A 13,516-nucleotide genomic window follows, 5' to 3' on the forward strand; every position below is an offset into this window, starting at 1 on the left:
TGGGGGAAATTAACCATTAAGCTATTCTTACCAAGTGTTAAACAGAACCCAAGTCCTGCCTGGATCCTTGGACCACAGACTTGAGGGAAATTAACCGCGATGCAATTCCTACTAAGTGTTAAACAGAACCCAAGTCCTGCATGGCTCCTCGGCCACAGACTTGGGGGAAATTAACCGCGGTACAGTTCTCGCTAAGTGTTGAACAAAACCCAAGTCCTGCATGGCTCTCTGGACCACAGACTTGGGGGAAATTAACCATTAAGCTATTCTTACAGCCAGTTCGCCTAATTATTAACTATCGTTCTTTTCACGTATTCATTCGCTTACGCTCGGTTATCAACAGTAAGTGACGGAATAGACATCCATTCATGATATAAAAAAAAAAAAAAAAAAAAAAAAAAAAGACAATAACATTTGAAGGAAAATAACCTTTATCATTAAAATCCAAAGGCGGTCTTGATTACAAATGCTAACAGGGCAAAACAAAGCCAAATACAAAAAGAAGACAGATAAAATACTACACTACTGTCCTAAGAGCCCTGAGCAGGAGCTGACTGATCATCCGTTGCTTGGTGCCCTGAGGCAGCCTCCTTGGCCTGAGCCACGATCTCGCTTATACGAAGGCTGTCCTCGGGTAACTTATCCTGCGCAGCCTGCTCCGTGCCCCCAGCCTCGGGAATAGAGGAGTCTGTTGGAAGAGGCTCTTTGGAGGCAACCTCGTCAGGAATCTCGCGCACGTCCTCCGGGAAAAAGATGTTCTCAGCCTTCCTGAGATCAGAATCTGCTGGGACAGCTGCCCGATCCAGGGCTACACCCCAGAACGTGGTGATGTATTCCCTGCAGACAATGGCAACTTCCTCGGCCAGCCTAGCCTCAGTATCATGGACTCCACGTTCATATGAGGCCACCACAGCCTTCTCGGCAGCTTCCCTGGCCAAGCGAGCCTCCTCCTTGGTCCTTGCAAGCTCAGCCTTGAGCGTGGAGAGCGCCTGCTGCTCCACCGTAAGTTTCTCCTCTGATTGGCTGAGCTTTATGCGCAGATCGTCAGCTTGCTTTTCGGCATTCTTAAGGCTGGCTTCCGCGCTCGCATGAGCCTTCTTCACCTCCTTCATTTCTTTATCCTGACGATCAAAATCCTGTTTGAGATCGCCAGCAGCCTTCTCGACGACATAGCGAGACTGAGCCTCCCTATGCAAGTCCTCGCGAGCCTTCTTGGCCCATTCCTCCGCAACAAAAATTTGTTGAGTGACCTGCGCTCGGAAGTAAATAAAAAACCTATTAAAACATGACGATAATGGGGTACACAATATAGAGACGAGATAGAAGATTCCACTTACCATAGCCATGTCCCTCTTCAATGACATGAAAAGTTCTGGCTGACGAGTCTTTCTGAGCTCCTCCATACCACGAGGCAAGAGAAGAGGCTGCTCCAAGGCCTCGGCCAAGAATGACGCCTACTCTCGTTGGGATTCCCATAAGGTCGCATCCCAGGGGATCGGGGCACCATCTAATTCGATCCGCGGTGACCATGTTTGTTGGTCCCTACGAATGGCTGCCTCGTCTCGGGTATCAGTGGACCTAGTCCTCTTCTCTCGGAGCTCTTTCGCCTCTTTGCCCTTCTTTTGAGGCCTGGCCTTCTCACGGCCAATCTCTCCCTCCTCCGTTTCTTCTACCTGCCTTTTTCGCCTTAAGTTAGGCATAGGTTGCAGCGCCGCGTCCGACGAGGGTGGAGGGAGAGGAGGAGCAGGAGCCTTAGTGGCAGTTTGTTCCTTCGAGACATTCTTAGAGGACTGCCCCTTGCTCCTGTTGGATAGAAGGCCCCTGAGGCCAGTCCTCGGCTTCAAATCCATTCCTTCTTCTTCTTTAGTCTCTTCGCTGATATCAACTTGAGCGATGACTAAACCAGTATCAGGAGCCGCTGAGGCACGGTCTAAATCAGTGTCGGAGTCCGAAAGCTCTACTACCCTGGCCGACACCTCTCCTTCCTCGGTAAAATGGAACTGGTCTATTTGTTCCTCTAAGGATGAATGCGAAGAACCAGCCTCCTCCTCCGGGATAACCACTGCGGGAAAGGCACGTTGGGGAGGCAGCTGAATAGGAGGTAAGTCTGTTGAAGCAAGGAACCCCGATATGGATACGTCAATATGTGCCAATCTTGGACTGCCAGCCCTTATAGCTTGGCCGGGGTTTACCAAGGATCGAGTGAGGGGAACGTAGTCCAAAATGAAAGGAGCCGACCGTAGTTGTCCGTCCTCGCTTACGAAAATCTCAGACCTCATGAGGTAATTTAGAGCCTGGACGTTGACCAAGCTCAGCCGAGGGGATGTTCGCTCCTTGTCTGCAAAGGCCGTTAAAGGGTTCACGTTAGTCCGAGGAGACGGGCAACCAAACCAATAAGTTCAAAATTAAAAGAAAAAGAAAGAAAGAAAAAAGGTGGGGGGGGGGGAGCTCAAAACTAAGGTCCTCCCCACGGAGTCTAGTTCCATGACACCCCACCTGGCGTTCCCGCCCTAGTCGGACAATGAATGTCGTCATGCCATGGTCCGGAGACGATCAGATGGTCGTCCTTCAAGCTTTTGCTGGACTTGGGAAGGCAGGATATCAACCTCACTTCGTCAGTCCTGGACTTTAGGTAGTATGAGTCACCGAGCTTATGGCATTCATAAAGATGAACCACGTCGTGCCATGAAAGGCCGAGGTTCATCTGGTCGTTTAAGGCGTCGGCGCACCCCAGGATCCGGAACAGGTTCGCGGTGCACTGGTGTGGGGCCAATCTATGACCACGTAGGTAGTCCCTAGTTATTCTCCCCATGGGAATCGTCATTCCTCCTTCCACGAAGGCTATCATTGGAATTGCGACTTCCCCCGTTCTTCTCTTGAACAAAATTTCCTCTTGGTGGCAATACTCTAAACCTACCTCCGGTGGAATACGATACTTCGCCCTGAAGCCCGCCATACCGGCCGGAGAGTCTACCATTTTTTCAAGCCTACCCATCCCCTCTAATCCTAGACAACGTGAAGGCAGTTTGTCTAATAAAGAGTAATGAAGAAGAAGCGCGCACTTACGGGTAAGAAACTCGACGGAATCTTCAAGAGAACGGCGGCGAAGGTAAGAACGCGCTGAAGGAGAAGGCTCTAAGATGTTCTGAATACTGGAGTGTTCGTCAAAAGCGAGGAAGGAACGCCTTCAAAACCTTTTATACTCAGAGGGAGTTGGACAGACACACTCCCGCCTAGAGCAAATGAAATGTTGTCCACCGTTGATCTGGTCTCCAGCCGTTGGATTGAAAGAACGTAAAACTCCAAAAGCTGCAATTACTTCTCCCAGGGTCAATAAATGCCTGCAGCATTAATGAGGCATGTGAGGGCACGCCCCCGCAAGTGTAAAGCAGGAACCCACAACGAACTGTCCAGTGGGCATCAAAATCCCGCCTTTCCTCCTCGGACCAAGAAGGAAGAGTCGGAATTTTGAGGGGCTATTGTGGGGGGTAAAGTTCGCCAGTAAATTGTAGGCCATGGTACCCGTACAAAGCCCAACCATAATAGGAAGCGAAAACACGGACAGAGGACCCCCAACCCAACCATGTTGGGCCGGGCTTGTTTAAGGGGCGTCCGAGGAGGAGTGCCTCCTCGGACGCACCAAACGGGAGTCCAATTCACACCCTTTACCTGGTGAAAGGTCATCTAAAATCAATGGAAAATGCTAGACGTTCAGGGGGCAACCACAACTTCCGCATTAAATGCAAGGGAGCTACTTTTCCAGCCGCATTAATGTGGAGAGGACAGGAAGACAGTATGATCTTGGCCAGTGCAACTCACAGAAAAAGGGGAGGGTGTCCTATGGGACAAGCACTCAAGTAGAGGCCTAGATGATCAACAAGTGTAGGGTCATTATCATTCGAAGGATGCTATATAAGAGAAGAAAACCCCCATGATCAGGGGATCGGAAGCTGAAAAGCAAAAAGTAAGGAAAAGAGAGAGAGAAAGAGAGAAGTTCTGTAAACAAAGCCTAAGTTATTGTTCCATGAACTGTTATCCCAGGAAACTTAATAAAAAATCCCCACGTTCAAATGGTTGCATGGCTTACTAACAATTACGTTTACTCTGTCTAGACCTAATTCTTCGACCCACTCTCTACAAATTCATTGTTGAGGGTCTTTTGGGCCAGAATCGCCTGCTTACTGGACCTGGGCCCCAAAATCCGCTCTTACAATAATAATAATAAATTATATCAAAGTCAAGCATAATTAAATTTTAATTTGAATTCAAATTAGTTTTTAATTATTGTATAATTTTGCATTATATGTCAATTTAAACAATTACATTGCCTCACTCTCCTAAATAAAAATCAAAAGCACAGGCTAAAACCTAATAATAATAATAATATTATTATTATTATAAATTATTTGTCACATACTCATGTCGAGTTGAACCTTAAGGAAGAAAATAATTTACTTTTTATAAACTAATTTACCAACTAAACTCACTTGAATACATACATACATACATATATATATATATATATATATATGTATGTATGTATGGTCATGGACCTGTGACCCTTGGCCCAAGGTCAAGAGCCCAAACAATTTAGAACAAATTGTACTAAAAAGGTGGGGTCCACCTTGCCAGGTAGATTAGTCTGGTGGTGATACCGACCATGAGTACAATGCAACTTGAGCTCGACCCAAACAACCTTGATAGTGCCTTAGGTAACATCGTTACTGAGCAATTACCAGCGTCTATTGCTAGTTCCGAGGCTCCTGTTTCCAATGTGGGACCCTCTTTTGTCAAGAATAATTTAATCAGGCTCCTTCCACACAAGTGATGAAACAGGTCATCATTAATAACCTACTGACGCAAGGCTATAAAATAGAGGAACTACATGAGAGTAAGCGAGGAGACACTGGAAAGTTAGGATTAGGGAAATAATCAAGCATAGACATAAAAGTGTTCGGTTAAATAGGCCAGTTACTTAACAAGCTCTTAATCAACCTATATAGGAACTACTCATTGTAGGATATTCATCAGCCCAATAAAATAAGTAAATTGTGAGCCCAAAAACAAGATTGGCCCAGTAGCTGGGAATCGGGCACACACAATATATATATATATATATATATATATATATTTAGAAGAAAGTAACTTAAAAATATTGATTATAAAAAATAAATATTAAAATTGTAAATCTAACCGGTCCCTGAAATTGTGGGCAAGTGGGACTCTAATACATTTGTGTAAACAAGACTGGCCCAAAATTTATTTGGGCCTGAGCAGCCCAATATTTTTTTTTGGGGGAAATAAAAGTTAGAAAACCCAATAGTTTTAAAAAATGGGCTAGACCCAGAACCATAAAAACCCTCATTAAGCCCCCCACAAAACCCTACCTCACACCATCCTCTAAAAACGCCGTCGTTTCCACCCATTATCATTTCCTTATAAAATCCTCAGAAACCCTAATCCCTTCCACTCTCCCATTTGGTTGCCGTCACTTCCATCAGCTAGGGTTTCCTCAGAGAGAGAGAGAGCGAAAATGAAGTACAACCCAAGAGTAACGAGCTCACGGCGCAAGAACCGTAAGGCCCACTTCACAGCTCCGTCGAGCGTGAGGCGCGTGCTGATGAGCGCGCCTCTGTCCACCGACCTGAGGAGCAAGCACAATGTGAGGTCCATGCCGGTGAGGAAGGACGACGAGGTCCAGGTCGTGCGCGGGACCTACAAGGGCCGCGAGGGCAAGGTTGTCCAGGTGTACCGTCGCAAATGGGTCATCCACATCGAGCGGATCACCCGCGAGAAGGTCAACGGGTCGACGGTCAACGTCGGAATCAACCCCTCCAAGGTTGTCATCACCAAGCTCCGCCTCGATAAGGACCGTAAGTCTCTTCTCGACCGCAAGGCCAAGGGTCGCGCCGCCGCCGACAAGGAAAAGGGTACCAAGTTCACTGCTGAGGATGTCATGCAGAACATTGATTAAACTAAGGTTTTGGTTATGGGATTATTATAGATCTGTTTTTTTTTTTGTTGAGTAATAGTGTTTTTTTGATTAGGTTGTTTTCGTCTGTGGTGGTACTAAGAGAACGCTTATCTTGGTTTAATGTTTTATGGATTTTGAGGGTCTTATGTGTTGTGTCTGGCTCTTAATGACCTGGATTTTGTTTAATCAATGCGTTTATTCTGAATGTTCTGGCTATAATTCTCATATTGGGTTACTTAGTGTTGTGATTGTGCGGTTCTTTGTGCTTTCGTTTTAATTATAATGTTAATATTAAAGATGTTAGATGTAGTTGTTTTTTTAAGTTAATAATGAGATGAATGCTGTAATTTTATTGGGGTTATTAATGTGCATTGGAATTTCATAGGGTTTATATAAATGTTTACTGTGTTTCCAATGGCTTTCTGTTTGTTTGTGCTGGTGATGTCTGAAAGAATTTAGAGTTTTAACTAAAAAATTTATGGTGACAAGTGGGTCTTAAAAATCTGAATTTAGTTTTATATTTGATAGTTTTCTGGTAGTGACAATAACTTGGATAAATTTCTTGCTTTGTTTTTATTAGTTTAGAACTCATGTAGTGGAGCTCAAGTTTTCATCTTCATAGCCTGTGTTTAGTTCTGAATGATTGTGGGAAATGCGATTGAAGTAATACTAAGCTGATTATGGTAAGCAGTGTTAAAAAGTTTGAAAGCATGTGAACTAGGCATATATATTATTGTTAATACGGTGTTCTGTTTTGTGGGTAAATTTATCAATAATTTTTTTTAATAATCACATATTGGCACTTATGGTGTCTTAGTGGGAGTGGAAGAATTTTTATAATCATATAGCATTTGCTTTTGGGAGGTGAATTGTTATGCAGAAACACATCAGGGCTATGGTGCACAGTGAAATTGGTGTAGTTTAAGTCTTTATGCTATTGCATAGTTAAGTCTTTATGTGCAGACTGCACAGATTTTCATTAGGTTCTTCTATCTTAACTGCATCTTGGCTTTGGTTGGGCTTTGGTGCACAATGACGTTTGGGAGTTTATTTTAGTTGTGGAGAGGTAGGTTGTGAGGTTGAGCTTCTCTTGATTTTCTTAAGTTCTGGTGGTAGCTTTTCTATCAATGGTTGTTAAGATGTGAAGTGGGTTGATGTAAGATTTAGCTAGATGAATGAAGGGGTTTATTAAACAAGTATTTTGGCTTGGCATGTGGTTGATGAAATTGCACTGTCTTTAAGCTCTAATTTGTACCCTGATAGAAGTAGGCAAGTTAGTTGGTATGATGCGGGCTCTTACAGTTTGGGAAACTTGTGGTATCTTAGGAGTAAAGCTTTTGCATTTCAAGATTTTGGTGTTCCTACTTATAGAAGGCAGTTTGTGATGTAGATTTAAGTATTTAACCATTCCAGATAAAATGAAATGTACATCATTGTTGTGATTTGTTTATGGTCTCTGTTCTCAAATCTAATAGCCCCGTGACATGTTTTCATCAATTGATCTCCCACTGGTAGTAGTGTGTTGATATGTACCCCCTAGTGTCAAAGGGAAAATAGATGTATATTTTACTTGAAACATTTCAAGGTTGCCAACTTAATTTGATTGCTTGTTTGATAAAACACATGTAAACATCTACGTGGTCAGTTTTTTAGATTTGACAGCTTGAGCTATGGAATTTTTTCATTATAATTTGAGCTGTAGGTCTCGTTACTTTGCTACGTCTAAATTTGGCATGGCACCCTTCTGTATTTTCCAAAATGTCACAGTTGGTATGGAATAAATGGTTTCAGAGCCCACTGTGATAATTTACTTCTATCAAATGCTCGAGTAAGTCGATGTTATACTAGGCACGTATTTTTGAAAGAGATCCAAATGTGATTTTTTATCTTTAGTCTTTGACGCCCCCATTGAGTATTCTCATGCTATATTTCCTATTCCCAAATTGTCTAACGTATGGCTAATTTTTTGGTTTAGTTTGTTGCTGCATTGGACATGTGCAATGTTTCCTATTCCTAGTGGTGCCATGACTCCTCATTTCATATTGACGCTAACTGGCAAGAATAATGTCATAGATATAAACTATTTTATAAAATTTTTTATAAACAGCTAATGCGATGAGTGATTATTGGTAAATGAAAAAGTGATATTAATAGTGATGAAAACTAATAAGAGGATGTTTACATCAATATTTTGTAAAAATGTTGTAAAATAGTTTGTGACTGTAGCATTATTCTAAGTTCTAACTAACAATTCAGTGAATCCCAGTAATTGGGATATGTAGGCATGTTTATTAAGATTCATCGTCGCCTGGTTCATTCACCACCTTCTCTACAGATTTTGATAGCTTCATCTTAACTAAATTTCTTGAATAAATTTCCAATCTCCCTTTAATGGAATCTGTTCAAAATCTCATCAGGAAAAGCTTTTAAGAGTGCACCTCTTACATCTAAATAGCTTTAGTAACTTTAAACTCTTATTGTTTAAGTAGACAATTTTAGGAAGTATTTTCCCGAAAAAACTACTGTTTTCCTTTGGTTGAATCTAAAAGTTATCCAAAAACACGTTGTTGTTTGGCTAGCGTGTAAAATCATTGATATTTTATATAGGCATGGAGGTTGGGGTGGTGGTGGCGAAGTTAGTGGAGGTGTAAAAGATAGTGTGGTGGCAATGGTGGTGGTGTAACGATGGAGGTAATAGTGGAGCTGATGATGGTGGTGAACCAGTGATGAGCGATGACACAAAGGAACGGTAGGACAAATGGCGAAGGGGAATAACAAAAAAATTTCAACTTCTAAAAGGCAAAAGCGTTGCCTCTTTTTTCTTGTTTTCTGTTTTTGAAACAAATGGAATGCAAAATTTCTGTAGAATGCTTCGTTGCATTTGATGGTTCCATTACAAACCACACACTCACCCAATCGCTTGTTCAAGTTGTTTTATGGTTGATTCACGAGTAATGTTCCAAAGCTTTTCCTTTCTCGATTTTGGAAGGATTACCTAGTTTATTAGATCACGAGCTCAACATTTTGAGACATGTCAGTCGTTTCTCAGACAGTCAGACTTGGATTAGGCTCCTATTTACTAAATCATAGAAATACCTCCTGACGACGTCTTCCGAGGCCAGTCCTAAGTCCGCACAAATCAGATCACCATCTAACAGAAATGTTAGATTATCAAGTTGTATACAACCAACTAGAAAAAAGAATAGACAGATTCATCAACACAAAGTAGGAAAACATAGTTCTTCAAAACCAGGACTCCAGTATACCACCACTTTGCAAACTCCCCAGATCAGTGAGAAAATGACTGATGCTCAAAACATTTCTGGAAAGTGACCCTCAAAAAGCATATGAATTACGTAGAACTCCTGATTTAAGGACTAACAAATATAACGTGCAAACATCAAAATGCCTACAACGGGAAAGCATAAAAAGATTTAAAAAAAATACTGAGAAACAGATGACAATGGTAGACCTCAAGTATCAAAACATTGATCCACAGTCTGCGAATCTGAATCAAGTAAATCTGTGGAACTCATTATTATGCGCTCCAATTCATGCGCCACCAAAAAAATTGAATAGAAGTTGTGTAAATTCCAATGTTGTATCATCCAACAGCAGTAAACCCTTCAGGGCCTAAGAGCAATGGCCAATCCAAACTTGGGATTTTTGTCCAAGGCCTTGGTGTCAACCTCTCCAGACACTGTCAGCACTGACTTGGGTATGACCTCATGCTGCAGGAGAGCTCCTAGCTTCCCATGGTTATTGAGCTTTGCTTTCACCACTGTCAGGCTATCAATCGCATATAACCCTCCAACTGTGAAAGTGTTCTCATTAGTAGAGAACTTTCTAGTGATCTCTCCAACAGCAGCACTCTTCTTAAACTGATCCAAGTGATGCACATATGATGCTTTTATACTGTCCCCCTTGTCGCCCCTGAGAGAGAGAGAGAGAGAGAGCAACTAAGTACTATAATGAATAAATTCCTAAAGTTCAATATAATTAAGATAACAGTGAATCAAAAAAGTTGTCCGTGCGTAAGAGTATCGAATCTTACAAGATTATTGAAGCAGATGATTCTGGTTTTGCCACACTAAAGCCAGCAGTGTATTTCGTAAAATTACCAGTTGTAGTATCATAACCCGCCTCTGCACCAAAAGCAATGCTAGGGGTACCAATGGTGGCTGAAACATCAATGGCAGGGGATTGGTTCAAAGCAACGGCTGTTGTCAAGGTAGCATGGTCATGGAAGTATTGCACCTCCAACTGCCAGAGGAAAAAAAAACAGATTTGAGTAAAAATGAAACAATGATCATTTTGAGAGTTTTCCAGCATAAAAGAAGCCAAAATTTGTACCTTGCCAGAGTTATAATCAGGCACTTTAAATGAAGCAATTGTCTTTGTGGATGGGAGGATTTCAGTGAATGTAATGGTTGTTGAGATCTGCCAAAAAAAAAAGAATGAACAACGCAAGATTCTTAACTGACCACATAAATTTACTGTTCTAACATTTTCAAACAATAAAGCAACCCACATTAGATTCTGTATCAACTTTGACGTCAAAAACTGCGTTCTTGTACTTGTACTGTGCTGCCACATCCCCAGTTGAGAATCCTCCTTTCTTCACTGCTGTTGATGTAAGTGCCTGGAAAAGAGAAAGAAAAGAATAAACAAAAAAGAACAGTTGATATTGTTTCTCCCCAATGATAAATAAATTCACAAATCACAAGACAAGCAGCCCTCATAGAAGGAATAACTATGGCATCAACACCAATCAACATTCCCAAATCAAGCATGACAGGTACCCAGAAATTTAAATTTATCTGTTAATGATTGGAGGTGCATTGACAGAATTAGCTGCTTAAGAAACTAACAGGTCAAACTGCATAATGTCACAGAAGCATAGGACTGCTAGGCCAATGAGCTCAGTTCATATCACTCTTCCTCCTCCATTCATAGGGGGTGGAGAGCACGGTCATAGGTTCAAGACCCACAGGGTGACCGTGCACTTTACCAATTAAAAAAAGAAAAAAGAAAAAAGAAACATAGGATTCCTAGCCTAGCAGCTGCCCTTTAAAGACATAGAGGAGCTTTTAGTAAGACAAAAACAACCAATGTATTCAGATATGTGCATATTAAAAAAATAGGTTTGCTATCTGAGTGTAAATCAACCCCTCCCCCAAATAAAAAAGAAGAGAGGGAAAAAAAGAGCTTCTGTGCTCCCTACTATACTATCAAAACTCTCGCAGAAATAATTTAGCAGTGTGCTTTTTTGTGGGGAGGGGGTGATGCAGGAGAATTTGAGCCCAACAAAGAAAAAAGGCCCCTTTGTCCATTGCCTTCTATTTATATAAGCATTTAAAAAGATCATGTAACTAGCATGTGACTTTTAATGAAGTTAGATGATTAAGATTTAATTGTTATATGTAAGGCAAAGCTCTAGGATTCCAGGGTTATTAAAGGCTATTATAAACGGCCTCTTATGAGTCATTGTAGGCAGCCTTTTCTTACCAATTTCGTGAAAATTCAGATTTGAATATTTCTTGAGCTCTTTGAGCCTAGAAATTGATATTTGATTGTTCCTACTCCAATCCTATTATCTTTTTCTATGCCTTAAATCTTATTTGTTGTTGAAATTTCTTCTTAAACCCTTTTCTTACACTAGATCTAATGGCCAATTTCCTGCCAACTCCCCTCTACTCCCCCTCCATCCAAACTGGCTACAAGTTCTCCTTACTGCACAAGGGGGTGTTAAAAGAAATAGCAGTACAGTTGAAATACCATGCTATAGATAAGAGCAACCTAAAATAATAACAAATGACCAAAACAACTCAAGCCAAGTCAACTTAATTTTATATTAATTTCAAACTTTTTTTAATACACAGACAGTTCTAAACTTAAATTAAAAATATTAAATCAGACTTGATGAAGGTTCGTGAAGCAGTCAGGCAAACTCACTGTAAGGTACCAGTTACACACTACTTAAAAGGTGATCAATACCCCAAATCTATTTTGAAAACGACATTCTTTTAGTCTCTGTTGGCACAAAACAACATCCCATTTCACCATTCTATGCTAGCTCCACATTTTAAGTTAAAACATCGACGAAAAGATCTAGCTCAAAGAGCACCTCCTTTTTTTTGTCATTACTAGATGGAGAGTGACTTCAATACAAACTGGGTGTCCATGTAACTTAACAAATCAAAGAAGCAAAACCCTAGGCCAAGGACCATTTTGATAATTTGATAGTTACAATGGGGGAAGGGGATTTGAATCCTAGACGCCTCCATTGGAAACACCATCAGGTGCTAGTTGAGCTACAACTACAAGGCTCTTGGCGTGCTAGGTCAAAGGGCTTAAAATGAACAATATCTAAGGCGCTGAATCAAAATCCCACCAATAAACAACTTTACAAACCTAAAAATATATCAATTGAATGCCGTCTAAATTTGAACGAAACAATTTGCAAAATGTTCATTAACTCAGCAAACGTTGACAAATTAAATAATAATAAAAAATACTAGAATTTGTCATCTAGAAACAACAGTGGATATATCAGCTCATGTAATTTGGTTTCACATCCAAGTATTGGCAATATCGTTACATAAAATTTTTAATAAATCTGTGAAATCAAACAAACAAACAGTGGAAATTCACTTCAAATCTTCAAAAACCCTAACCTAATTACCGATCTAAGTTCCTAAATTAACTACTCAATGTGTGTGTGTGAGTAAAGAAAAAAAAAAGAGTGAGCTAGATTCCATAGTATACGTACCACTCCAGCATCGCTGTAGGTAGAGACAGTGAACTTCTGATCGGAGTTGAAGTCCCTGGTTAGAAGATCTACAAACAAACAAAGCAAGCAACAGCGAATAATTAAATTATACAAGAAATTGAATCAAAAATCAAAGCGAAGAAGAAGTAAACGAAAAATCGTGAGCGATGAGAGTACGATTTTTTTTTTTTTTTTTTTAACCTTTGGCTTTCTTGCCGATATCTGTGAAAAGTCCTGGTCCCTTGCTCATCTTTGCGCAGAGATTCTAGAGAGAGAGAGAGAGAGAGGTGTGTGCTGAAAATGTTTATATATATTTTTTTTTGATCGATGAAAATGTTTATATTTATTCGTGGTGTGGTGTGGTGTGGAAATGAGGGTATAGAAACAAAAAGGGTTGTTTATTTGGGTAGTGGCCACGAATGTTGAGTGTGTGTGAGTGATGATGAGCTGTGACTGATTTTGAGGGTGACACGCGTATTTCCTACCGTTTGATTGATTTGATCTCAAGATCATTTGCCAAGTTTTTTTATGCGTCCATGAGTGCTAAATCCTAATTACTTGGCCATGCACTGCTCTTCTGCTACTATCGGTGAGTGATAGAGATGGGCTGACCTTTAGCTTTGGAATCTCGGCCCACGGATCAAACTCCAAGCTATTTTGAACAAAAATTTTAAGATTCAATTTTTGCTTATATCAAAAATTAATTAATATTTTAGTATGATAATAAAGCATATAGTAATATTTGAAAGTAAATCCTATCGGTTGAAATT

General features: G+C 40.8%; 2 protein-coding genes across 2 annotated transcripts; one reads left to right on the forward strand and one right to left on the reverse strand.

Moving 5' to 3' along the window:
- The first annotated feature begins 5,428 nt into the window (after window positions 1–5,428).
- Window positions 5,429–6,209, forward strand: LOC115979831 (60S ribosomal protein L26-1). Its single transcript, XM_031101888.1, has one exon. The coding sequence runs from the start codon at window positions 5,534–5,536 to the stop codon at window positions 5,972–5,974; it is 441 nt and encodes a 146-aa protein (XP_030957748.1). The 5' UTR covers window positions 5,429–5,533; the 3' UTR covers window positions 5,975–6,209.
- A 3,004-nt stretch (window positions 6,210–9,213) lies between these two features.
- On the reverse strand, window positions 9,214–13,146 carry LOC115979832 (mitochondrial outer membrane protein porin 2-like). Its single transcript, XM_031101889.1, has 6 exons — window positions 12,948–13,146; window positions 12,747–12,814; window positions 10,506–10,616; window positions 10,328–10,414; window positions 10,029–10,237; window positions 9,214–9,907 (listed from the first exon to the last, which is right to left on the reverse strand). The coding sequence occupies exons 1-6, from the start codon at window positions 12,994–12,996 to the stop codon at window positions 9,601–9,603; spliced, it is 831 nt and encodes a 276-aa protein (XP_030957749.1). The 5' UTR covers window positions 12,997–13,146; the 3' UTR covers window positions 9,214–9,600.
- Between the last annotated feature and the right edge of the window lie 370 nt (window positions 13,147–13,516).

Source organism: Quercus lobata, chromosome 3, assembly GCF_001633185.2.
Source record: "Quercus lobata isolate SW786 chromosome 3, ValleyOak3.0 Primary Assembly, whole genome shotgun sequence".
Taxonomy (NCBI): Eukaryota; Viridiplantae; Streptophyta; class Magnoliopsida; order Fagales; family Fagaceae; genus Quercus; species Quercus lobata.